The sequence below is a fragment of the Ascaphus truei genome, chromosome 19 (genome assembly GCF_040206685.1).
Source record: "Ascaphus truei isolate aAscTru1 chromosome 19, aAscTru1.hap1, whole genome shotgun sequence".
Classification (NCBI taxonomy): domain Eukaryota; kingdom Metazoa; phylum Chordata; class Amphibia; order Anura; family Ascaphidae; genus Ascaphus; species Ascaphus truei.
Window position 1 is genome coordinate 30,985,307 of NC_134501.1, and position 26,794 is coordinate 31,012,100.

General features: G+C 49.7%; 1 protein-coding gene across 1 annotated transcript; it reads right to left on the reverse strand.

Annotated features, from left to right (window-relative positions):
• On the reverse strand, positions 1-25,248 carry E2F4 (E2F transcription factor 4). Its single transcript, XM_075577072.1, has 10 exons — positions 24,975-25,248; positions 16,559-16,668; positions 11,731-11,888; positions 10,866-10,913; positions 8,287-8,348; positions 7,765-8,032; positions 7,224-7,394; positions 6,919-6,966; positions 3,203-3,247; positions 1-1,031 (listed from the first exon to the last, which is right to left on the reverse strand). Exons 1-10 carry the CDS (start codon positions 25,095-25,097, stop codon positions 919-921), a joined length of 1,146 nt encoding a protein of 381 aa, XP_075433187.1. The 5' UTR covers positions 25,098-25,248; the 3' UTR covers positions 1-918.
• Between the last annotated feature and the right edge of the window lie 1,546 nt (positions 25,249-26,794).

The window sequence follows — 26,794 nt, forward strand, 5'->3', positions numbered from 1 at the left end:
TAATGGCAAATAATTGGGTTTATTTTGTACAAAAAAATAAAATAAAAAATACAAATATAACAATGTAGCACAGCGAGAACAAACGTAGAAAAATAATTTTATATCAACATATTTTTTCCCCGATAAATGTTAACTGTCTAACCAGTGACTGGCAGGTAATGAGTGAGGTAGGCCAGGGCGCAGCACTCACGGAGACCCTACCTTATATCCCACCGCTATTGCATTGGATGATCGTGGTAAGCAGGTGGATGGTCTTGCTCCACACAGAGTCAAACTAAATGCAACCATATGAGCTGCATTGAAGTACTGTTAAACCCGGGCTGGCCAACTCCAGTCCTCAAGGGCCACCAACAGGTCAGGTTAAGGATATCCCTACTTCAGCACATATGGCTCAATCAACAACTGAAGCAGGGATATCCTTAAAACCTGACCTGTTGGTGGCCGCTTGAGGACTGAAGTTGGCCATCCCTATGCTAATCAAAACCATTCCCCTCCCCAAGCAGAGGCAGACGAGCTCACCGCAGGGAGTTTCAAGCGAAGAATACTCGGCAGAGTCAGCTTGTGTGTCCATGGGTAGAAAAGTTAAGTGCTTTAAACTTCCAGCAAAGCTCCATTCCTACAAGAAAAAGCCTTGTGTCTGGTAACAGTGGTCATACCAGTACAACGCTGAACCCTCTGTATATGTTTTGAAATAGGTGTGAGGGTATCAAATGGGGAAGGAGGAGACGGCAGATAAAGAACAGTACTCTCATTGCAGTTCTTGACGCAGTGGTATGATTCTGTGTCATCTTGCATTTAAGTGTCTCAGGTCTTATTTCTGTCACAACACAACCAGGAATCCAAAAATAGGCAACATTTCTTCATAAAGGAAAAAAAACAGTCCATATTCACAATAAGCCAGAAGGCCAAGTTCTAAGATCAGAGGTTGATGGGAACATCATAGAGGTCACATACTCCTTCACTCTCATCCAAGTTGTAGATGTAATCATGATCACCGGGAGGAGGGGAGAGTCGCAGCAGGGGAGCAAAAACTGAGAAGATAGAAACAGAAGCAGTGGTTAGACAAGAACAGAAAGCCGAGACACTGTTGTAGAGTAAGTACAGCAAGGCACATTTATCAGTAACTCGATTCTGATTTTTTTTTTTTTTAAATTTAAATGTTTTTCTTAATCTGGAAGAAAATGTAAAAACCCAATACTAAAAGTATGATTGAATATGGGGGGGGGGGGGGGGGGGGGGGGAGAAACATACAAATAATATAAAATGTTCACATCCTTGGGCTTCAGGTAGGATTTTTTTTAATGTTTTCTTTTATGTTGGATACATTTACTGCATTAAATCGGTATGCCATGGTCTTATTTGCAGTTTTACATACATGGCTGGCACGATAGAAGTTACAGCACTAATACCCACCCTCCAAAATGAATTATTTTAAGCTTAGCAGGACCTGGGGGTCTATTGGAGCTTAACTGTAGTCCCCAACCAATAATTGTATTTTTTTAATGCCAGTTTAAAAAACTCTCCACAAACCTGACCACAAGGGCACGAATTGCAACTTCCGATTGGATGGCAGTGCAAGACTTGGCCACAGGGCTTATTGTGTCCATTCTTGCAAGCTACAAAACAAAAACAATCCCCGAACTACGAGCACCATTGGACTGGTGTTTTAAAACATACACACATGAATATTTATGAGATAGGAGGCTGATTTTCAATGTGGACAAAAAAAAAGTAGCAAACAAATACCTTCAGGGAACTCTAGAACAGTGTTTTTCAACCAGTAACACTTGGGTTCCCCGGGCATCCCTACAATTGTCAGGTCATTTGAACATTTTATCAAATACGGAAGAATTTACAATGCATCTGATCACAGACGCGCTATTAGCGGGGGTTGGCGGTACCTCAGGATATTACATAGTTACATAATAGATGAGGTTGAAAAAAGACGTATGTCCATCAAGTTAATAATAATAATAATAGCATGTTCTTGTATAGCGCTGCTAATTGTACGCAGCGCTTTACAGAGACATTTTGCAGGCACAGGTCCCTGCCCCGTAGAGCTTACAATTTATGTTTTTTTTTTTTTTTGGTGCCTTAGGCACAGGGAGATAAAGTGACTTGCCCAAGGTCACAAGGAGCCGACATCAGGAATTGAACCAGGCTCTCCTGCAGCAATCTCAGTGTCAGTCAGTGTCTTTACTCACTGAGCCACTCCTTCTCCTATGCTAATTTAGACAATAGATACTTTATCCTATATCTATACAAACTTATGGATCCAGAGGAAGGCAAACAAAAAAACCCCAGTGTCATATCATCCAATGATCTCTCATAAGGGGAAAAAGAAATTCCTTCCTGACTCCAAGAATTGGCAATCGGATAAATCCCTGGATCAACATCCTTCCCATGTATACTTATTTGGTATATCCCTGTATGTATGCCTTTCCTTTCTAAAAAGATGTCCAACCTTTTTTTGAACAAATCTATTGTATCTGCCATCACAGTCTCCATGGGTAATGAATTCCACATTTTAACTGCCCTAACTGTAAAGAACCCTTTCCTTTGTTGCTGGTGAAATCTCCTTTCCTCCGACCTTAAGGGATGACCCCAAGTCCTTTGTACTGCCCTTGGGATGAATAGTTCTTTTGAAAGCTCCTTGTATTGTCCCCGAATATATTTGTATATAGTTATCATATCCTCTCTTAGACGCCTCTTTTCTAATGTAAGTAAATCTAATTTAGCTAGCCTCTCCTAAGTTAGATTGTCCATCCCCTTTATTAAATTTGGTGGCTCTTCTCTGCATGCTCTCTAGTTCCATAATGTCTTTTCTTAGGATTGCTGCCTAATATCACTTAGGGTTCCTTAACCAAAAAAAGGTTGGAAACCACTGCTCTAGGGACTGTCCGGAAGATTAATGTAATGGGTTTAGGAGAATTGTGGCGCTAGTAGGATTTTCAACAAACACATTTAAAGCTCGATTGATGTCTTCCTGTTTGCTAAAGCACTTTTCCCATTATATCTCCTTGTATTTTGTCAAGTGTATTTATTACTGCTGTAATGCAACATCTACATGGATGGCGCTATACAAAGCAAGATGTACACATATGTCTCTGTATCATATTTATGTGTTCAGAACACCAGTTTCATAGAAAGGGTGCCCTCAAACCAATTCGTTTAGGAAGTGTGAGATCAGCAACAAACTCACCTTCTGATGACATTAATTCTTCCAGCAGGTCAGAGGTCATGCATTCTATAACAGAAAGGGGATTTAAGGATTGTAGCATAGCGCAATGTGTCGTGCTTGGTGGATTGTGGCATGAGTAGGAGCAAAGAGTAAACACAGTACATTGTATTTGGTGTGCGTATGCAATAAACAGATTTACTTATGGATTATATAGGAGTGCTGGTCTTGTATAGTGTGACGGTAGGGGGTCTACAGAATACCAGGCTACACAATAAAGGTTAAGCCCTCTGGTTAGCCCTGACACCGTGGGGTCCCTGGTAGCTACATAAACCAGGGATAATACATGTAGAAAGTAAAGTGAACTCTGCTTTTTTCTGTTTTCATGTTCCATTGGCTCTAGAACTGAGATTTCTTGGGTGTCAGTTTTAGGGGGGATATTTGAATAGAAATGCAATTATTTTGTTTGTAGGAGTTTGGGGGATGAAGTCCTTTAATTCTCCCCTGTGAGCAGGCATGATTTGCTGGTAAGCGGGGTGAATTACACCGAGGGCAACCCAGTGCCCCCATGTAGCGGGGAAGGGGGCTTGGCCCGTTAATAAAGGGGTTACACCCCAGCTGGCCACCCTCTACGCTCGTATGGGAGGCGAGGGGTTAACTGGAATGATGTTCAGTACTGTTTTTATGCCCCTGCTTCAGCACCAAATGTGTGTCCCCAAGTAAATGTGTATTTTCCCCATTTCAGTGTTTGCACCAACACATACACTGGGATCCGGTCGGGAGGGGAAGGGTTGATGGTATTTTTGTGTTTATGGCCCTTTGTTCCCTTTCCCGCCTTTTCCGTCTCCATTTTGCAGTATCTCCTAGGTCGCCATTGGAGCCCCATGTAATCCTATGGATATTTCACAGATTTGGGCACGATACCTGAGAAGACCTGCAGGTGGCGCCCGAGAGGAGGAGCAGAGCTTCCCCATTGAAAGTGAATGGAGTAATGTACTTCAATGGGGATTCCTCGAGTCCGACCTCCGGAGACAAGCTGGCAGCCAGCCAGACTGCAAATCTCGAAAGCGGATATATTTTCAATAAAAAGCTTTGATCACTCAATTGGCGTGGGAACTTGGTCACGGCCAAGTTCAATCATATTAAAAATTGTATCTCCGGTCCTAGGGCAGCTAGCGGGTTAATTCTTTTTGCCCTTGCTCAAGGGGACCCCCTTACTCGACCCCAACAGGGTCCGAGGGTCAATGACGCTGAGAAAGGGTCGCGCCGGACATGAGGGTCCCAGCATTGCCCGCAATGGCAGAGAAAAGAAGCGTGGCGTTTTAACACAAAGTCCAAAAGTGTGAAAAGTGTAAACCCAGATCTCCGGTTCTGTACGGACCAGAGGGCTGAGATTTGGCCAGCATGTAGTCACTGCTCCGACATGAGTGCATGGCAAATTCCAGCCCTCTCCGATCAACAGAACGGAGTATGGGGCAATGGTTAATATGTGATTCAGCCATTGACTTCAATGTCAGAGAAATGCAATTTCCAATCCCTGTTTAAAGTGTATTTCTGTAACTCCGGCTCGGTGGGTCCCAGCGAGCTGAAAATTGGCCACTATGTAGAATCCCCTCCAGCATGAGGGTCTGGCAATTTGTAGCCCGCTTGGCCCAGCCGAACGGATTATTTTAATAGATGTGTAGAAATATACTGTATTTTATGCCTAGCATAAAGCCCGCGAAACCTACTAGCCCCTGCAGTATGTTAATGGTCGGGGGCGACACTATGGCTACAACAAGACCGCTGATCAAAGGCTCCCCCACCCCGATTGTATATGCTAGGGCGGGGAAGGGCAGGACTTGAGTAGTTCTATAGGTGTTATAAATCACACTTGCAGACAAAGGTTTTCCTGTCCAGATCTTCTTCTAGCAGACTCAGAGGCGCCAATTCTTTAGTGTGGGGTTAAGAAAATGAGACCCAAAGTAAGGAATTGTGCGCATGTGCCAGTTACCTGGGGGCAGGTATCAAAGTGCTTCCCACGTTAGCTGGCAAAGGGTCATTGGGTGCAGGTAATTGTTAACCAATACCGGACAGCCAATGTTAAGGGATAGGGCTTAAATCCCATATAAACGAGTATAAGCCCTATGCCCAGTGTCTTTGTTACAACATCTGAATGATACACGATTGCCTGATGAATGGCTTATCCAGATCCAGATTACTTCATTGCCCATTCCCCAAAGTAAGTGTATATATCCTGTGTGTTATTTGTATATTCTGTGTGTTCCCCTTTTTCAAGGAATAAACTTTCTTTATTATATTACGGTCGCATTCAATTCAACCCAGTTATTTTGTGTATATTATAACCCTGCACAAGCTCCCGTGACAGCTCAGACTCCTGGATTTCGAGCCGAAATATCCCAAATCCATTTCCCTTATAAGTATACGGTTCCCCAATGCGTATATTTTATTAAAGTGTACTTTATGTTTTATACATTTGCTATAAGGCAGCCAGGGCATCAGCATAGACGCCGGCATGTCTGTATAGAGTCCGTAGTTCAAAGAGGAGAGGATGTCCGGAGTTGAGAAGACCGTTTGGTGGGCTCGGAAGGGCAAATTGCCAAGTCCGGAGAACAAAGGGCACCCTGTGGGGACACCTTTTGTATCTGCCAGACTGGGTGGAGCCTGCCCAGTGGGTGGCAATTAGTTAGCTGGGAGAGATACCGCTCGTAGGCACTTCTCCCATTGGCTAAATCATATTTCCGGCTCGCCCGACTTTAAGCCGGCTTGGCACGCTGCCTCCTCTGATGTCAGCCCAGAGATGAGCCCCTATTTCTATTGGCTGGTGGGGAGGAATTCCCATGCTCTGATTGGTCGCTCCTCCTTCCTCCATGCTGAACATAGCTCAGCGGAGGGTAAGGAGAAGCCCCAGTCAGGGAACCAGATGATTTTGTGGCTTGAGTCGATGAAGCTAGGACGGGCTTTTCAAAGTTGCTCTGTTCCAAATAGCAGAGCAACCGGCTTAGTTTTGAAGCTAGGAAAGTCTGCCCTGCAGAGACTAAGTCAGACGCGGGGACCAAGTTCTCATTTGAGAATGTAGCAGCCACGGTCAGGAGTTCCTACCAAGAACAGTTCCAGGACGATCTGGACTAGGTCCCAGTTAGGAGTTTCTGCCGAATCTCGGTCCAGGATGTCAGAACAAGGCTACGATCAGGGTAAGCCCTAGCAAGCGAGCGCCCTGCACCTAGGAAAGGCTAGATCTCAATCCCCAGACCCCAGTAAGTGTGTATATTCCTGTATTTTGTTGTATTTCCGAGATTTTATCCAAATAAACTTTTATTTTTTTCACTGCCTTGTTTCACCTACTCAATGATCCCTAAAATATGTGTGTTAAAAGACCTGGTTTACTGTGACATATTCCTAGATATCTTCAGCACAAACCTGGCTTGGCATGGATGAGACATGCCTCGTTCAATTCCACTTTTTCTACGTTTTTAGCAGGATAACCTCAGCAAAGCATTATTGAAATAATATATTAATGTGGGCAGCCCGTATGGACAAAGCAATATGCAAGTACATTGTGTCCAGAGTAGAGACCTCCCAACTATAGGTATTGTGCAGCAGGAGTATTGGTTAGAATGGCTCAAACAGAAACTGGTAGCAGTTTAAAGCCCTCGTGCTAAACTGCTCGCCAAACGGTGACAAAAATTAACCAAAAGAACAAAGCTAACAAGGAAATAAAATGCTATGAAGCGACATACCTTTTGTTGGATCAAATAATTCTGAGAGCTCTGTGGGAAATTCCAGCACTGGAAGAAAGAAGTAACCTTGATGTATAAATACAATCACAATACTTAATAATGAACACTGTAGTTAAAGCAATGTGTTCTTGTTAGCGCAAGAGATATATAGTTATAGATATGAGAGAAAGAGATATAGAGATATACACACACATTGTTTCATTCTTTACTTAACTCAACCCCCATGTAGAATGTATTGAGGGTGAAATGTATGTTTCGCAATATTGTATTCTATGAAAGAACAGAGACGGTTCAGGAATACTCACTGTCTGAGGGTTCAGTCTTAACTGGCTGGAATGAGGTAGAGGGACTTGGCATGTCAGCACTGCTGTCCAATGAGGCAGATGACTGAAGGGGGCAAGTGTCTATGCTTGGAAGACGATTGGTTGGGGTGCTTTCCAGGCTGAGGCTTTGGTGACCAGCACAGTCCTTTGACTCTGTAACAATAAGGGGAAACAAAAAGACAAATCTTGATCCCGCTACAGTAGCTCCCATCTCACACGTCATTTTTTTTGTTCCCAATACTGGTTGGCTTCCCAATTTGGATGACTTTTTATTAAATCTCTCATCACCGGTTACATTGCATCATTAAATTACACGTATTTTGTTCACATTGAAACTAAAATGCACTGAACACCATTGAACAGGAACTGCATCACAACCAGGCTGGTTACGGTAACTTTCTTCTCTCTTGTACTGTGATTTCACATAACTAAATCTGAAACCTTCACGACACACAGCCACTCTGCCTAGTGCATACACAGGGCTCAGCTTAACACGAAAACAGAACTGGGACTGACTACACACCTCCACTCACACCAGGACTGCTTGAGACAGTAGTAGCCGGGGTGGTGGGCTGTGTGCTGCTGGGGGTGGGTGCATCATGCTGCTGAGTCAACGCTGGTCTCTTGGGCGTGCTGGGTACTGCGGGAGGACTCTGGATTAGGTCTTCTGGAGGGGGCACAGGGACAACCACAGGAGGAGAGCTTGACGTGTCTTTGTTAACCAAAAGTACCTCGATTGGACCGATTGAACTTTTCAGGTGGATCTGAAACTTCTTCTGCCCATTGACACCCTGACAAGAACACAACAATACTCCCCGTGAGCCTTCTGGATCTGGAGTAGCTTCAAACTGTAGAGCAGGGGAGGCCAATTCCAGCCCTGAAAAGCCACTAACAGGTCAGGTTTTCAGGAATTCCCAGCTTCAGCAGATGGCTCAGTCGTTACGACTGAGCCACCTGTGCGGAGGCCAAGATATCCTGAAAATCTGCCCCCCCTCCAAGGACAGGAGTTGGCCAACACTGCTGTAGCCGTAAAAATGTAACATACCTCTGGAATTGGGACTTCTAAACGTGTGCCCGATGGTGCTCGGATTGCGAGCAAGGTGTCTCCTGGAAAACAAAACCCAGAGTATATGCAACCTTATAACAAGGCTTCAGATGCAGTAATGCAACAGGTGGTGCTGTGCCCACATGCAAATAAAATAAAAAAACAAGTAACATGCAATAGACACTATGTATGTAGCGTGTGACATTGCTCCCCCAGAAAACATGACATATCTGTAATGCTAAATATTCAATGGCAGTGTTGGTGCAGAATGTCCCAATAAATTCCACATGAATGCACCAGGAGACGACAATGAAGCCTCCTACATATTGCAGCATATTGGGGAATGGAGGGATAAATTCCTTACTGTATGCAGCTAGGGAAAAGGTGTACGAGTGCTTTAAAGAGGACGTTCTTTTTAATTTGTTTACATTGGATTGAAGTAGGGGGTCTCCGGAGCTGAACCCCATTAACTTTAGCTCTGGGGACCCGTGTCCGCAGATACTTACCTCCGTAAGGGGTGCCAGTAGCCGTTCCACTAGCAGGGTTCACGTTATGGCAAAGTTTCAAAACTCCCGCGCCCTGCGAGACAATAGGAAGCCGTGACGTTATCAGGTTCGGCTTTCTATTGGTCCATGTGACGCGGTATCTTTAAACTTCAGTTGGAGCGGCTACCGACACCCCCTTCGGAGGCAACTATCTCCAGAAGCAGGGGGTCCTCAGAGCTTAAATTAATGGAGTTCAGCTCCAGAAACCACCTGCTTCAATGTCATGTTAAAAAAGTTTGCTTCTTTTTATCTGCTTGAATTGCTCCTTTAATACTACATAATATTCAAAACGTGACCATGTTCTATCACCTGTATGCTTACTGTGTATACAATGTACAGATCAGTTTACGAATATATATGGTTCCAACACAGATAATAATAATAAAAAAAAGTTCCCCACAGACTCTTCCCAGGCTATTATCATTAGTGTTATTCCTGCCAATTCAAAATATTTCTCATAAACTAGTAGGAAGGCAGCAGGTATTCAAGTTGAAGAAAAGGTTTCTTTATTGAATATACATAATCCTCCCACGTGTTTCGGTCCCAGCTGGGACCATCGTCAGGCTTCAAACTGGCACTGAAACGTGTAGGTGGAATATGTAAATTCAAAAAACCTTTTCTTCTACTTGAGTGCCCGCTGACTTCATTCAAAAACCAGATCTACCCCAGGATCAGACCCCCGTCAGCATACGGTGCAGTGCAATTCTTTTGTTGCGGTACAATGAGTATTATAATGAGTGCGACCTCTAAACTTCTCTCTCCTACATTAAAGACAGGACAGCAAAGTACTCGCAGAATCACAGAGAATGTAATCAGGTGATTCTGAACCGTTGCAATATAAAAAGGGATAGCAAGTCAATTGCACGGAGCAAAAAAAGGGTTACCAAAAAGGGGCTCACTAAATTAAGGATTGCACCTTTAAAAGGGTCTCTCCTATGATTAAAGAGAGGTAAGGTATGATTGACCTTATTGGAGCCGATAGGTACAGATGCAGCGGCCGTTATTCGAACACTTCACGCGTTATATACCTTGCAATACCCATGTCATGGCGTGTGATATCTCCAACTTTACCGCCTTCAGACGCGAGTGCAGAAAATGGCATTTTAGTGTTCTAGTTTTTAAACACATGAAATTGACACAGTAGCACAGTACTGTGCACATTACAATTCATTGCACACAAAGAAATAGAATCTATGAAATTCAAACAAAGCAACCGCGATAAACACGAGTGCCTGGGGAGATTGGCCACGTTAATGCCGCGTTAATGCCGCGTTAATGCCGCGTGGAGTACAGCAGCGCACACGAAAACAGCGCCGTGATTTGTTCGAATAACGGCCGCTGCATCTGTATATACAATCTGAAATAACATTTTAAAAATACATCAAAAATTCAACTTCAAAATGTTCTAGTAACAAATGCTTGAGATGGTTTTTAGACTTTGCCTTATATCTTTGGTGATGTCTACAATCCTCAAATCTATAGGCAATTTGCATTTTTTGATTTTCTCTTTGTTAACCAATTATGTTGATAATCAAATGAACAATTGGCTGATATTCATGAATTCAGCAGACCTCGAGGGAAAGCATTTATTTAATAAATAAAGTTAGCATAAGGTTCGCTAAGGAAGCGGAAAAATAATTTTGACTCTCTAACTGGGATTGTCCCTTTAAAACATACAAGTGTTGTGGCGCTTCACAGCGCTTGATTGATTGCATCTCAGCCATGGAAACATGCTGGCTTATATATAATTAGAATATTGTAAAATAAATCTGTGAACATTGAAGATGTGTATGTAATTGGACCAGGAGCTCCACCCACACACTTAGATTGCCCCAAAAGATGAGCACGAAACGTTGATCCCACCAATATACTGATGTGGCCAACATTATTGCAACCGCCGGCGCACTGTAGCGACACATACAACACACCCGAAGGAAAAAAGTGTCCAGTGGGTGCAATTGTGTTGCCTACATCGGTATATCCCATTGACCTATGCCGTAAGCCCATCAATATCAACAACGCCCCTGGACTAACCTCGGAAACAGCGGCAGATATCCTCGTGAGTGAGATACGCTAGCGTTTCTCAGGTCAAAGAAAACAGCAGCTTCAGTAACAGTAGATGCCAAGGAAGAGATGTTCAGATTTACCTGGATTACTTACACTTTCTCATGTAGATAGCCTGATATATATTTATATATACATAAGGGATAGGCTCACCATAAATATGCAAAATGTTTTCTTTTATTGGCCTAACGTTTCAGCTACCAACAGGCGTCTTTATCAAGGCTCCAGCAGGAACCAAAACGCTGTGTCAATAAAATACATTTGTGGCATATTTATGGTGTGCCTATTCTAGTTATTTTTGTACAGTACCTTATAGCAGCACTCTCTCCAGTAATCTGGCTTATACAAGTTACACACACTTTGTGTGCGTGCATAAGTGTACATACACATATACGCAAAATATTATACATCAATATGTCTCTGAAACAAGACGATTACTGGAGGATTCTACAATGAAGGACGTGGACAGGACACACAATTTGCACATTTGGTTTGTCTAAGCAGGACGGGACACCATCTCCTTGAAACAGACACTTTTGCATGAAGTATCTGGTATATAGCAATTATTTTTTTTACTGCAAAGCCAAGCCCAGAATATGTAGACAGTTACATGATGTATATAGACAAAGGGTGTAATTGAGGTATAGGAGTGACAGGACAAACAATGGTTGCGTTGGAAGTTTATATGGGGATATAAAGTGTGACTTTTGCCAAAGAATTGGAGTAAGTTGCACAGTTAAGATACTGTAGGGAGGGCTGGAGCAGAGCAGTATAGTGCTGCAAGTTATGAATGTGCAAGGGGACCCAGCATGGACTTCAGGAAAAGGATATCCACTGTTCTGTACATCGTCTGTGACGTTTTTGATGCTCTGTTGGACCCACACGCGCTGCTGGTCCAATTCCTGTTCTCGCTGATCCAGGTCAGCAAGCTCTGCCTTCAGATCAATGAGTTTGTCTGCAATCTCTCGTGTATTACACCCAGGACCTACCCCCCTGTGGGCACAAACCAAAGGGTTAGACAAGGGAAGCGAGGCGTTAGACAAGGGAAGCGAGGCGTTAGACAAGGGAAGCGAGGCGTTAGACAAGGGAAGCGAGGCGTTAGACAAGGGAAGCGAGGCGTTAGACAAGGGAAGCGAGGCGTTAGACAAGGGAAGCGAGGCGTTAGACAAGGGAAGCGAGGCGTTAGACAAGGGAAGCGACACCTGCATTGAAAAAGGTAGAAACAGCTTTCTCAAACCAATAACAAGCTTAAAAAGATTTAAATTGCATCAGTCGTATTGATCCCAGAGAAACCTTTAGATTACAGAACACCTACTATACTAATATAAAAATGATATTTGGTTTACAGTGATTCAGATTACCTGTCAGCTTTGCAACAAAAAATTCCAATTCATACAAGCAAGCGGGATAAACTGCCCCATATACTGCAATATTGCTCAACATAACACTAATATTGCTGCTGTTGCCAAAGTTTATAGCATTAAAAGTGCAAAACGGTTAGTGCTGTATAAAGAATGAGACATTGTCTTGTTTGTCTGGAATCGAAAAAGAGGGACTGTGAAAAGAACGGCTCCTCCCCAACTGCTCTCCGGGCATGCCCTTCTCCCCCACCGCTCCGCGGGCATGCCCCTCCCCCCCACCGCTCCGCGGGCATGCCCCTCCCCCCCACCGCTCTGCGGGCATGCCCCTCCCCCCCACCGCTCTGCGGGCATGCCCCTCCCCCCCACCGCTCTGCGGGCATGCCCCTCCCCCCCACCGCTCTGCGGGCATGCCCCTCCCCCCCACCGCTCTGCGGGCATGCCCCTCCCCCCCACCGCTCTGCGGGCATGCCCCTCTCCCCACCCTCCCCCGACATGCCACTGCTCCCAGCGCAAGCCCCTCTCCGCCCTCACCCCCCGTGCATGCCCCTCTCCGCCCTCTCCCCCCGTGCATGCCCCTCTCCCCCCGTACATGCCCCTCTCCGCCCTCTCCCCCCGTGCATGCCCCTCTCCCCCCGTACATGCCCCTCTCCGCCCTCTCCCCCCGTGCATGCCCCTCTCCGCCCTCTCCCCCCCGTGCATGCCCCTATCCGCCCTCTCCCCCCGTGCATGCCCCTCTCCCCCCCGTGCATGCCCATATCCGCCCTTTCCCCCCGTGCATGCCCCTCTCCGCCCTCTCCCCCCATGCATGCCCCTCTCCCCCGTACATGCCCCTCCCCCCCTCTCCCCCCGTGCATGCCCCTCTCCCCCCGTACATGCCCCTCTCCCCCGTACATGCCCCTCTCCCCCCGTGCATGCCCCTCTCCGCCCCGTGCATGCCCCTATCCGCCCTCCCCCCCGTGTATGCCCCTCTCCGCCCTCTCCCCCCGTGCATGCCCCTCTCCGCCCTCTCCCCCCGTGCATGCCCCTCTCCCCCCGTGCATGCCCCTCTCCGCCCTCTCCCCCCGTGCATGCCCCTATCCGCCCTCTCCCCCGTGTATGCCCCTCTACGCCCTCTCCCCCCGTGCATGCCCCTCTCCGCCCTCTCCCCCCGTGCATGCCCCTCTCCGCCCTCTCCCCCCGTGCATGCCCCTCTCCGCCCTCTCCCCCCGTGCATGCCCCTCTCCCCCCCCGTGCATGCCCCTCTCCCCCCCGTGCATGCCCCTGGTCCGCGGGTGCCCCTTTCCCCGCACCTGCCTCCCGCCGGTGCACCTCTCCCCCCCTGGTCCGCGCCTGCCTCTCGCCGGTGCCCCTCTCCCCCCCTGGTCCGCCCCTCTCGCTCCCCGCCGGTGCCCCTCTCCCCGCGCCTGCCTTCCGCGGGCGCCCCTCTCCCCGCGCCTGCCTCTCTCCCCGCTTCTTGTGCATGCGCCTGCCTCCCGCCGGTGCCCCTCTCCCCCCCCTGGTCCGCGCCTGCCTCCCGCCGGTGCCCCTCTCCCCCCCTGGTCCGCCCCTCTCGCTCCCCGCCGGTGCCCCTCTCTCCGCGCCTGCCTTCCGCAGGCGCCCCTCTCCCCGCTTCTTGTGCATGCGCCTGCCTCCCGCCGGTGCCCCTCTCCCCCCCTGGTCCGCGCCTGCCTCCCGCCGGTGCCCCTCTCCCCCCCTGGTCCGCGCCTGCCTTCCGCGGGCGCCCCTCTCCCCGCGCCTGCCTCCCGCGGGCGCCCCTCTCCCCGCGTCTGCCTCCCCTCTCCCCGCGTCTGCCTCCCGCGGGCGCCCCTCTCCCCGCGTCTGCCTCCCGCGGGCGCCCCTCTCCCCGCGTCTGCCTCCCGCGGGCGCCCCTCTCCCCGCGTCTGCCTCCCGCGGGCGCCCCTCTCCCCGCGTCTGCCTCCCGCAGGCGCCCCTCTCCCCTCGTCTGCCTCCCGCAGGGGCCCCTCTCCCCGCGTCTGCCTCCCGCAGGGGCCCCTCTCCCCTCGTCTGCCTCCCGCAGGGGCCCCTCTCCCCGCGTCTGCCTCCCGCAGGGGCCCCTCTCCCCGCGTCTGCCTCCCGCAGGGGCCCCTCTCCCCGCGTCTGCCTCCCGCAGGGGCCCCTCTCCCGCGCCTGCCTCCCACGGGCGCCTTTCTCCCCGCCTGCCCCTCTCCCCCCCTGGTCCGCACCTCCCTCCCGCCTGTGCCCCTGTCCCCGCCTGCCTCCCGCCAATGCCCCTCTCCCCGTCTGGTCAACCCCTGCTTCCCGCGGGAGCCCCTCTCCCCGACTGCCTCACGCCGGTGCCCCTCTACCCCCCTGGTCCGCCCCTCTCGCTCCCCGCCGGTGCCCCTCTCCCCGCGCCTCCCTCCCGCGGGCACCCCTCTCCCCGCGCCTGCCTCCCGCGGGTGCCCCACTCCCCGCGCCTGCCTCCCGCGGGTGCCCCACTCCCCGCACCTGCCTGCCGCGGGTGCCCCTCTCCTGGACCTGCCTCCCGCCGGCGCCCCTCTCCCCGCCTGCCCCTCTCCCCCCCTGGTCCGCACCTGCCTCCCGCCAATGCCCCTCTCCCCGTCTGGTCAACGCCTGCTTCCCGCGGGAGCCCCTCTCCCCGCCTGCCTCCCGCGGGTGCCCCTCTCCGCGCCTGGTCAACGCCTGCCTCCCGCGGGTGCCCCTCTCCGCGCCTGGTCAACGCCTGCCTCCCGCGGGTGCCCCTCTCCGCGCCTGGTCAACGCCTGCCTCCCGCGGGTGCCCCTCTCCGCGCCTGGTCAACGCCTGCCTCCCGCGGGTGCCCCTCTCCGCGCCTGGTCAACGCCTGCCTCCCGCGGGTGCCCCTCTCCGCGCCTGGTCAACGCCTGCCTCCCGCGGGTGCCCCTCTCCCCGCCTGCTTCCCGCCAATGCCCCTCTCGCTCCCCTTTCCTTGCCTGGTCTGCACCCCGCCTGTGCCCCTCTCCCCGCCTGGTCCGCACCGGGTGCCCTTCTCCCCGCGGGTGCCCTTCTCCCCGCGGGTGCCCTTCTCCCCGCGGGTGCCCTTCTCCCCGCGGGTGCCCTTCTCCCCGCCTGCTTCCCCTCTCCCTGCCTGCCTCCCACGGTTGCCCCACTGGTCCGCGCCTGTCCCTGTCCCCGCCTGCCTCACGCCGGTGCCCCTCTCCCCGCCTGCCTCACGCGGGCGCCCACTCCCTGCCTGGTCCGCGCCTGCTTCCCGCGGGCACCCTCTCCCCGCCTGCTTCCCGCGAACGCCCTCTCCCCGCCTGGTCCGCGCCTGAGCCCTCTCCCCGCCTGCTTCCCGCGGGCGCCTGCTTCCCACGGCGCCCGGTCCGCGCCCCGCCGGTGCCCCTCTCCCCACGGACGCCCCTTTGCCCCCACGGACGCCCCTTTGCCCCCGCCTGCTCTCCGCGGACGCCCCTTTGCCCCCGCCTGCTCTCCGCGGACGCCCCTTTGCCCCCGCCTGCTCTCCGCGGACGCCCCTTTGCCCCCGCCTGCTCTCCACGGACGCCCCTTTGCTCTCCACGGACGCCCCTTTGCCCCCACGGACGCCCCTTTGCCCCCACGGACGCCCCTTTGCCCCCACGGACGCCCCTTTGCCCCCACGGACGCCCCTTTGCCCCCACGGACGCCCCTTTGCCCCCACGGACGCCCCTTTGCCCCCACGGACGCCCCTTTGCCCCCACGGACGCCCCTTTGCCCCCACGGACGCCCCTTTGCCCCCACGGACGCCCCTTTGCCCCCACGGACGCCCCTTTGCCCCCACGGACGCCCCTTTGCCCCCACGGACGCCCCTTTGGCCCCGCCTGCTTCCCGCGGACGCCCCTTTGCCCCCGCCTGCTCCCCGCGGATGCCCCCGCCTGCTCCCCGCGGATGCCCCGTTGCCCCCGCCTGCTCCCCACGGACGCCCCTTTGCCCCCACGGACGCCCCTTTGCCCCCGCCTGCTTCCCGCGGACGCCCCTTTGGCCCCGCCTGATTCCCGCGGACGCTCCTCACCCCGCCTGGTCCGCACCTGCTTCACGCGGATGTCCCTCTCCCCGCCTGCTTCTGCGGATACCCCACTCCCCCCACCTGCTTCCCGCGGATGCCCCTCAATCCGCCCATGCCACTCCCCACCTGCGCCCCTCCCCCCACATTCTTTCCCTCCCCACACTCCTCCCTTCTCACCTCCTGCTACCCGCCCACACCCCTCTCCCCCTGCCGCTCCGGTGTCTTGTTCCTCTCCCCCATACAGTCCTGTGTACGCTTTTATTTACTCTGCTCTTAGTCCCCGCCCCCCTCACCACCCTCACCCCATGCTTCCCCCCTCTCACACTTAGAGAACATACTTCCATTGAATACTGTTCTTCGATTTCTTCTCAATGAGACCAATCCCTTCCAGCACATTGGTGATGTCATAAATTCGTCGTTTTTGGCGCACAGCGAGTGTGTCGGCGGCCTGTAGAGGAACAGTACATATACTTAAATAATAGGGCTAAGGGACTTCGAACAGGTCATTAGAGATGCAACAACACAGAAACTGAGTAGTGACAACAGAGAGGAGAAAACTCGAGAGCAAAAATGTAATGACAAACATAGCTGTGGAGTTCAGGAGTTTGGTGTGAAGGATCCCATAGAAGCAACAGGTTTAAACATTAAAACAGAGCACATTAATTAGTTGAAAGTCTATCTTACACAACAAAGAATAAAACGCATGCAAAATTATTTGGGATGATTGAGAAACCTCCCAGCAACTATCCACAACGGATCAATAATTGCTACATTTAGGAGTTACAACATACATTCATTCATGACAAAAAGCAGCAATACCGCAAGTGAAAAATAAAAGATGCAATAACTACTGGAAACAAAATGAGTCAGTTGCGACATTTGTAAGGGTTTTTTTCTGGGCGCTTTATATTTTTATTTTTATTAAATTTTAAAAAAAAAATTATATCTAGAAGTTAGGGGTAGCCAACTTCAGTCTTCAAGGGCTACCAACGGGTCAGGTTTTCAGGATATCCCTGCTTCAGCACAGGTGGCTCAATCAGTCCCCGCTTCGACACAGGCTTAATCAGTGGCTGTCTTCAACCTGAATTGTTGGTGGCCCTTGAGGGCTGAAGTTAGCCACTCCTGCTGTGTGTTTTGAAATCACAGTAGACCTGGAACGTCCTCACATTGCACATGCAACATTCCTGGCTCTCTGCCCCCACCCCTTATTCCGATTGGTCCTCCGATGCAAAGTTAGGAAGTGACAGGCTAAAGGAAATATCTGATTTAGAGGCTCTTAAATAGAAGCCCTTAATGGGATGCCCCATTACCCAGATGAAAGGCTGGTAATGTTAGGCCTCTCTATTTGACAAGGACTAAAGCCTGCAGTGATTAGTGTTTACAAGGCAACCTCAGCTGTTTATTTTAAGACTGCGTTTATAGTGAACGTGACAGCACGAACAACATGCAGCACTTCTATCAAGCCGGCCATAATGCGCGACCAAGAAAGACTGACCGCACGGCAGAATTTTCAACAGACAAATTGTTTTTTCGTGTCATGCGAGTGGTTCAGCCAATGAGGGCGAATCAGCCTGGGGAATATCACAGCCACACCTCCCCAAAGTTCACAGATCACTCGGGCGACAGTCGTGCGCTGCTCCATCGCGCACGCCGGCACTATACTCCCTGCCTAACGTGCAACAGGCAGCACAGAGGTGTTTTCCATGACCACTTTAAAGAGATTCTGAGAAAATCTTATTCTGAGCTTCTCTAATAAAGGACTTGGCAGCACAGGGATGTTACAAAGTAGGAGTGGTTTAGCAGCCCTGTTCTGAGCACTAAAACGGGTTTCTACTTTTTTCCCCCAATTGTTTTAAACTGACACCATATTGCAATATGTTAAATAAATGTGGACGGGTAACTGCACTTTTAAAAACAAACAAAAACCCAGTTTGCCTTGTGTATGACTATATTTGATCATTCACTGATAGTCCTTAAGACGTACACCATGTTTGTTTTTCTTTTATGTGGGGCTGATTGAGGCTGTGAACTGCTGCCTTGACTGGAACGGAAACTGAGGGCCACACAAGCAATCACATGACCCGGGAGCGGTAATGTCCACGGTACTCCGGTGCCGCAAAGCTTTCGACACCAATAGTTATGGAAGCCAATGCCATGGTTTTGTGGTTTACAAAATACTACTGTATGTTGGATTCAACATGTATAACTCATAACTGCTGTCCATTGCATATAGCAATAGGGAAAAGATGTACCTCTGGATCGCCAGTAAGTTTGTTACACTTTGCAATGCATTGCTGGCGCTCTGACCGTGTAAAGGTGAAAAGCAGCAACCTTCTAAAATGCGCTTCGAGCTACAGTATGCTCAGATAAGGACGCAGCCGTGTTCATTTACAAACTTTTCTAAAGATTAAGCTGCATCTGCAGGTATACATTTCTGGTCACTAGTTCTTCAACAGCAACGGCCCTATACTTCCTTCCAAGTAAAGATTTAAATGTTTTTTGGGGGTCCCCAGCACTGGCAACAGAACAGCACTAGGGAATGCGCAGCAGACCTCACCCGTCACCGCTGCTAAAGTTACGCCACATGATGCGGTGTGTTCACTATCACACGACTTTCCCAACCGGAGCTTTGCGGAAGTCCATGCGGGGAACGGTTCAGAGCAAGTGAGAACATTGGAGTGAGACACACAGCGGTCTGGGACATTTGGTCGCAGTCGTTTTGCAGGTAAGTGCCTTATCCTAAAACCAAATAAATGAACCCACTACCCTAAACAGTAATACAAAACTTACCTTAGAAGCGGCCGGGAGTGGGGATTCGAGCAGTGGATCTGCTGCAGGGTGAGGCGTGACGAATCGCCAGCAGACCATTGGGTTGCAGCTAAAGGACCCCAACCAAATTTCCCGTTACGCACACACAGAAGGTAGAACGTAGAGGTGCAAAGAGTAAGAGCAAGTGAACAGAGTTAAAGCAGGGAGTAGCGGAGCCGGGAATAGAGGAAGCGGAGCAGGGAGTAGAGAAACAGAGCCCGGAACGCCATTTTGTTTAATGTTTTGCATTGTTTATGGTCAAGTACATTTTTGGGGAGCAACTAGTTTAATAAAGAAACTAGTATGGGAGGTGTAACAGTCAAAGCACTTTTATTCTAATTTCATTTCAGCCCTTTGGTCAGGGTCAGGAACCACGACAGCAACGCGTTTCTGCCCTGTGGCACTAAAGACCATCATATTTTTAAATAATCTTTAGGTTTGCGTGGCGCTTTTTAAAGCAGAAATTCCCCACCAGAAGTCTATATAAAACTAACTTGGGGGTAACCAACTCCAGCCATCAGGGACACCGACAGGTGTTGTTTTAAGGATATCCCTGCGTTAGCACAAGTGTCTCAATCAGTGGCTCAGTCAACAACAACCACCTGTGCTGAAGCAGGGATAGCTGGAAAACCCGACCTGTTGATGGTTCTTGAGGACTGGCATTGGTCACGCCTGGTTTAAGCAATGTGTCAGTATCTTGTCCCCCTGAGCATGTCCTGCTCTTTTGTTGGTGTATTTTTTCTATTGCTAAAAATGATGATTTTCTTAATCTGAGCAGTCAAGATTATCACAAAAACCCGAGAAGTGAAGCTATCCTTTTCTTCTAAAGAGGAGGGGGGGGGGGGGGGTGGGCTTTATTCTCAAGAGAAGAGCTACAGCTTCTTACTGATACCTCTTGGGGCTCAGGAGCGTAAACCTTTCACTGCCAGAGCAGCAAACATACTGCAGAACCTTTATCAATGAAGTAGGTGGTCAGTAGGAAAAAATGGATAAAACAGATATTGCAACGAGTACGTGCAAATGCATCTCTGATAACCATTCATTTGTAATGGCAAAGACCATCTAAACACATGGCGTCAAGTCAAGCAAACTATGGTGACTTCTCATTCATGAAGTTAAAACCAGGAGGATAGGGAGGACTGGGTACTCGTGTCATTCATGTTCAGACAGCTTCCTAGCAATAAGCCACTTGGTATGTTGTATGGCAATTAATGCTCTCTAGGGTCATCTGAGGTGACTTCCTGACATTGAAATGTGAATGAATATCCCTCTACCCCCTTTGAAGTCATAGTTGAAGATCAGAAAATAGCCCCTCACCCAATGTACTGAATGACCAGGGATGATCAAGATGGACCTTGTAAGATACAAACATGTAGACCACAGCAGTGACCAAAACATGGTGCACAATCCTTATTTCATGCAATGACAAAAGTGGCTTACCTCACAGCTCCCACTCTCTAAGGCCGAGTCCCCGCTGGCGCTTGGCGCGGTTACATACACAAGTTTCTGCTCACGAGATGAGCGGGCACACAAGCTAGGCGCTTTTGTAAATGAAATTTTTAAACTTTCCCGCTTGCTCAGATAGTCCACAATTGCACCCCCCCCTGCGTGCGCAAGTTGCAGGACACTCGGCACTCATGCTCTAAGCATGAGCGCGCTCAGCGCCAGCGGGGACAGCCCAAGGCTGCGTGCACGCTGCCGCTGAGCGCGCTTGGCATGCTCACTGCAATTAAAAACAATCAGTACGGCCACGCTTACGTCTCCCAAGCTTGGCGAGACATACAAATATTGACTTGAAGTGTGCTCAGCAGCAGTCAATGCACACAGGACACACAGGACACACAGGACACACAGGACACACAGGACACACAGGACACACAGGACACACAGGACACACAGGACACACAGGACACGTCACCGCTCAAGCATGAGTGCTTTCAGCAGAAGCATAATGCAGAAATGTTCAGCAGCTGAAAATTAAACTAGTTTTTTTTTAATGAAAATCTAGGAAGATTGCCTCCAACGCTAGATTCAAATCTATTTAAAACCAAAAAGGATTCATCTCAAACAAAGAAAGCATTTTCCAATTTTGTCCTTAAACAAAAAGTGAAACTATTTCACAAGATAGCTCGGTTCATGTCCATTGTGGCAAAACCATTAATGCAAAAAAATGAACAATGTTCATTAAATCTAATTTAAATGTCTTAAACTGTAAAATAACTTGGATTGTGCTCTATCAATCTGACAACTGTGATGAAGTTATTTTCACAATGTATTTTACCATACATTACCAGAGACCCACACATATGTATAGTGCATCTTGCATCTGACTTTGCATAACTCTATCAGAAACTGGATACAGTCAAAGAAATTAGAGATACAATTTCTGATTTAAAGATATAGGCAGAGGTAAAAATGCCTGCCATCCAGCACCACGTACACACAAACGCAATTCTTTATCATCTCTAACATAGATGGCAACAGCAAGCAATGATTATATAGCAAGTACTACTTAATACTAACTACTGTACCACTGCCTATTCTCCTCTTAATGCTTTAACAAAATATACCACAGGCATGCACAGAAGTGAGAATGATTGGTCTGTACACTGCCTAATAAATCACTTAACCACAATTAGTAATTTCCTTACTTTCAATATTATGGGTAATATTAATACCGAGAATGTCTACACATGGACAGACCTAGAAGCTGTATGGGTTCCTGAAAGCCATTTGCATTCTTTGTAAGTTTTGATAACTTTAATTAGAACAGGAGAGGACAACTCCAGGCATCAAGGGCCACCACCAGGTCAAGTTTTAAGGATATCCCTGCTTCAGCACAGGTAGCTCAATCAGTGGCTTGGTCATTGACTAAATGATTAATATAGCAATGATAAATTGCTCAGGCATGTGAGCCATAATGTATTAGGTTGGAAGAAAGGTTTCACAGCCTACAAAATAACTGAAAGCGTACAAACACAACAGGACTGGCATTAGGTCACATATATGGGAAGCCGAGGAGCAACAACCCTACGTATATGTATACATTATATTGTGATAGATTAGAGATTAAGGCACAATTTCTCAAAAGTGTATATTATGTCCACATAAATGTCTAGGGTCAAGACCATGTTCCTCAGACACTACTTAGCTGAGAAGCAGAGTGGGAAACCGAACGAAGCGGTTAGAACCCTACCCTAGCAAAGTAACCCAGAGCTGTGTAACCAGCCCTCAGCTCACCGCTTTGATTATGCTCGAAAAACTTCATAAAGAGTAAGAGCTACTAACTCAGGACTGCTATTATCTTGTATTTGTATGGCACTAACATTCCGCAGCGTAGTACAATGTTGCCATCAGTGGACCTGCTCTGCACTGTGTGCACATTGGTGATGGTACATACATACAGAAAAAGGGGGAAGGGAAACACAAAAATGATTGTGCCCCTAAAAGAATTCACTAAACTGCACACATACATACCAATTAAAAGGGTTGTGTACCTTACCGTTCTGTAAAGAAAAAAGCAGAATGAATAGTACACAGCCAGCTGTATTATATGTATAAAATGAAAATATGAGCACAGATGTATGTATTCATACATAATGAATCTTGTAAACATTAGCATCTAATGAATATAAGCAAAGTTACATTGTAAATGCATAGCCTTAACATGATTATTCCGGCAGAACCATGGAAATTATCGTTTATTTGTAAAGCGCCAACATATTCCGCAGGGCAGTACAAATTATTATAATAGTGTCACAAATAACCAAATAGAACTAAGAACAGTAATATGTTCAACAGGTTAAGTGCCTTTTTACCCCAATACTATTTTTTGGCAAATATAATATATACATATTTTTTTTTACTTTGTGATCATCTTTTAAAGTTTATAATGGAAATGTTGGTAAACATTGTACCCTGAAGTTCTGGGCGGATTTTACCATGGTTGTGACTTAGGCCGAGTCCATAGAAGGACCGACAGTGCTGAGCCGTGCGGACGCTCCGCGATGAGCCCAGTCATCCTCAATGAGGATGACTTGAGGGGGCTTCCGCGAGCGTGTTGAGGCGCAGGGATTTTCAGCCGACATGAGAAATTGTATCGGAGTGCGCTGTCGGCTGAAAACCTCCAATCACAGCGAAGCAGCGTCACGACGTCGGCGCTCCACGGGCTATTGGCCCCATGACGTCAGTGCTCCGCCTCCCGATCGCGCACGCTGGCTCGCCTACAAGTCCATACAATCGCTCCTGATTGAGCAGGCTAGCCTCAGCGTCAGAGCAGAGGAGCGTGGTCGGTGCTTTTATTGACGCAGCCATAGGCTGTGTCCAGGGTGCCTTTTTGCTTGCTGAGGCGCGCGGAGGCTGAGGGAAAGCAAGTGCTTTCCCTGGCCTTGGTCCGCGCGCGGTTCGGGGGCGTGTCGGGGTGCGGGCCAGTGACATCACGGAGCTCACGTGACCGGCCCTGCACACCGGCAAGCAGGGAAATTTAAAATTTTCCTAAGACCTACGCTTCCGCAAGCGCGCGGAGCGTAGACGAGCCCCTACTAAAGCCGCTCTCATTGCGCCTGTAGGGGCTCAGTGCCGAGCGGAAGCGCGCCTCCGCCCGCAAGCACTAAACATTGACGCAGCCTTATCCTGTCCCTTAACACAGTCAGTGAAGGCGCCTGAATAAACCAAGTGACCTGTTCCCTTGTACCAAAGTAAAGTCTGACATTCCTCCCCATGCATAGTCCCTGTGTAAATAAAAAGAAAAGGGAACACTATAAACAATGATTTAAATGTATTTGCATTGGATTTTTTTATTAAAGGTATTTTTCAGACTTAACCTATTAAGATGTCACGTCATTAATTCAATTTAGTCCCAAAACTGCATCTTTAATATCCAGATCCCTTTAATGTTTGGCTCCATGGCTACCTTTAAATGTCCAGCCAACACCGGTGCGCAAATATGGAGAGGAACTGTAGTATGCACACATACAAAAACACACCTATACAGCTACACCGTGTACGCAGACAGGGGCACCCCCCAACTGTACGCAGACAGGGGCACCCCCCAACTGTACGCAGACAGGGGCACCCCCCAACTGTACGCAGACAGGGGCACCCCCCAACTGTACGCAGACAGGGGCACCCCCCAACTGTACGCAGACAGGGGCAACCCCCACTGTACGCAGACAGAGGGACCCCCCACTGTACGCAGACAGGGGCACCCCCCACTGTACGCAGACAGGGGCACCCCCCACTGTACGCAGACAGAGGGACCCCCCAACTGTACGCAGACAGAGGGACCCCCCAACTGTACGCAGACAGAGAGACCCCCCAACTGTACGCAGACAGAGGGACCCCCCAACTGTACCAGACAGGGGCACCCCCCAACTGTACGCAGACAGGGGCACCCCCAACTGTACGCAGACAGGGGCACCCCCAACTGTACGCAGACAGGGGCACCCCCCAACTGTACGCAGACAGGGGCACCCCCCAACTGTACGCAGACAGGGGCACCCCCCACCTGTACGCAGACAGGGGCACCCCCCACCTGTACGCAGACAGGGGCACCCCCATCTGGACGCAGACAGGGGCACCCCCCAACTGTACGCAGACAGGGGCACCCCCAACTGTACGCAGACAGAGGGAACCCCCAACTGTACGCAGACAGGGGCATCCCCAACTGTACGCAGACAGGGGCACCCCCAACTGTACGCAGACAGGGGCACCCCCCAACTGTACGCAGACAGGGGCACCCACCAACTGTACGCAGACAGAGGGACCCCCCAACTGTACACACAGGGGCACCCCCCAACTGTACGCAGACAGAGGGACCCCACAACTGTACGCAGACAGGGGCACCCCCCAACTGCACGCAGTGTATGCAGAGCGTGTACACTTTGTACTGTATATAGCTCTTACGAATATGAACACACACAACACACACGGTGCACATTGCCATACCGCCTTGAGGTCCAGCACCCCGTCCTCGGCCTCCTGCAGCAGGGACACGAACTTGCTAGTGAGGAGCCCGAGGCTCTTCTCGTGCCGGTTCGGGGTGACCGGGTGCTGCGCGGGATCCGCCATGATGGGGCCGGGAGGGGGCGGGGCCACCGGTCACCTGCTCAAACCTGCCGCGCGCTCAGGCACTGCACGAGAGCAGCCGTTACGTCCGCAGAGCACGTCGGGAGGGGGCGGGGCCTCCGGTCACCTGCTCAAACCAGCCGCGCGCTCAGGCACTGCACGAGAGCAGCCGTTACGTCCGCAGAGCACGCCGGGAGGGGGCGGGGCCGGCAGTAAGGGAGCGTCTGCAAAGTGCTGAGGGCAAGCGAAGGGAGAGAGGGCAGGGAGCGTCTGCAAAGTGCAGTCACAGGGGTGAGGTTTTGACTTCTGAGTTTAGAGCATACATCATATTAAAAAAAGTGTTCTCAGTGCGCTCAGTTGGGTCTGTAAATCTAAATTGTGAAATTAAATGAAATGCGATACAGTGAATGAAATCAATATGTTTACTATGCCAAAGACAGAGGTCATTACACTCTGCTCATAATACTCGACCTCTGCAGCATTCGACACCGTGGACCACCCTCTTCTCCTTCACAATACCCGACTAGCACCCTCTCTATCCACCTTTAAGACCCACCTTAAGACACATCTTCTTAAAGAAGCATACGAATAGCACTGTGAACATTCTGAACACAGGATACATAAAGCTTGGCCCCCTGCAGACGCACTTACCAGAATTCCCTCCTCCGTCTCTGTACGTTCTCCCTACCTACCAATTAGATTGTAAGCTCCTTGGAGCAGGGACTCCTCTTCCTTAATGTTACTTTTATGTCTGAAGCACTTATTCCCATGACCTGTTATTTATATTATTTGTTATTTATATGATATGTATTACTACTGTGAAGCGCTATGTACATTTATGGCGCTATATAAATAAAGACATACAATACAACAGGGGTGAGAAAACTTTTTAAGCCGAGCCCCCCATTTCATCCATAAAATTTCTCGGGCCCCCCCTGCCTGATGTAATCAAAATCACATGAAAAAAAAAAAAACCTTTATCAAACGATATACAATATAAATCCACATATGTCTAAATACTTACATATTTCAACAGCTCGCGCTTGCAAAATTAGGCTGCGTCCACGCTGCCGCTGAGAGCGGTGACATCACCAACTCTCCAAGCATGAGCGCAGGGTGTCCTGCATAATTTTGCAAGCGTGGATCGGGGCTATTTGTGTGTGTTTGTGTGTGGCTGTGTGTGTGTGCATTGACTGCTGCTGAGCACACTTCAAAGTCAATTCTGTTTGTCTCCCCAAGCGCCAAGCTTGGGAGAGCGTACGTGCACAAAGGCAATACTTTTGGGGGGCATTCATCCACCTCTTTGCTACCTCCCTTTCCTCTGCCCCCCCCTTTTTGTTTCTACCTTCCCCTCCCTGCTCTTTGCCTTGCTATCCCCATTGTCATCCACACTCCTACTTACATTATTATTTCTTTTCCGTTTTCAATGTTGTGTGTTCACTTTTTTTTAATTATTTCTGTACATTCCTAGTATGAGTATTATAGTGGCAGCCTACCCTTTCACTTGCAGAGGATCGCAGCGAAGCAGGTTGCCAGCGGAGAGCAGGAACACAGCGCTATTGCAGGGCAGACACCGGGAGGGGCAGACACCGGGAGGGGCGTTTGACTTCACCGTGCTCGGGCGTGCTCCTCCCCGTACCTCCGAAGCCCCTGCGCGTGTGCTCACACACCATCACGTGGCTGCCACCTGCACTATCCTG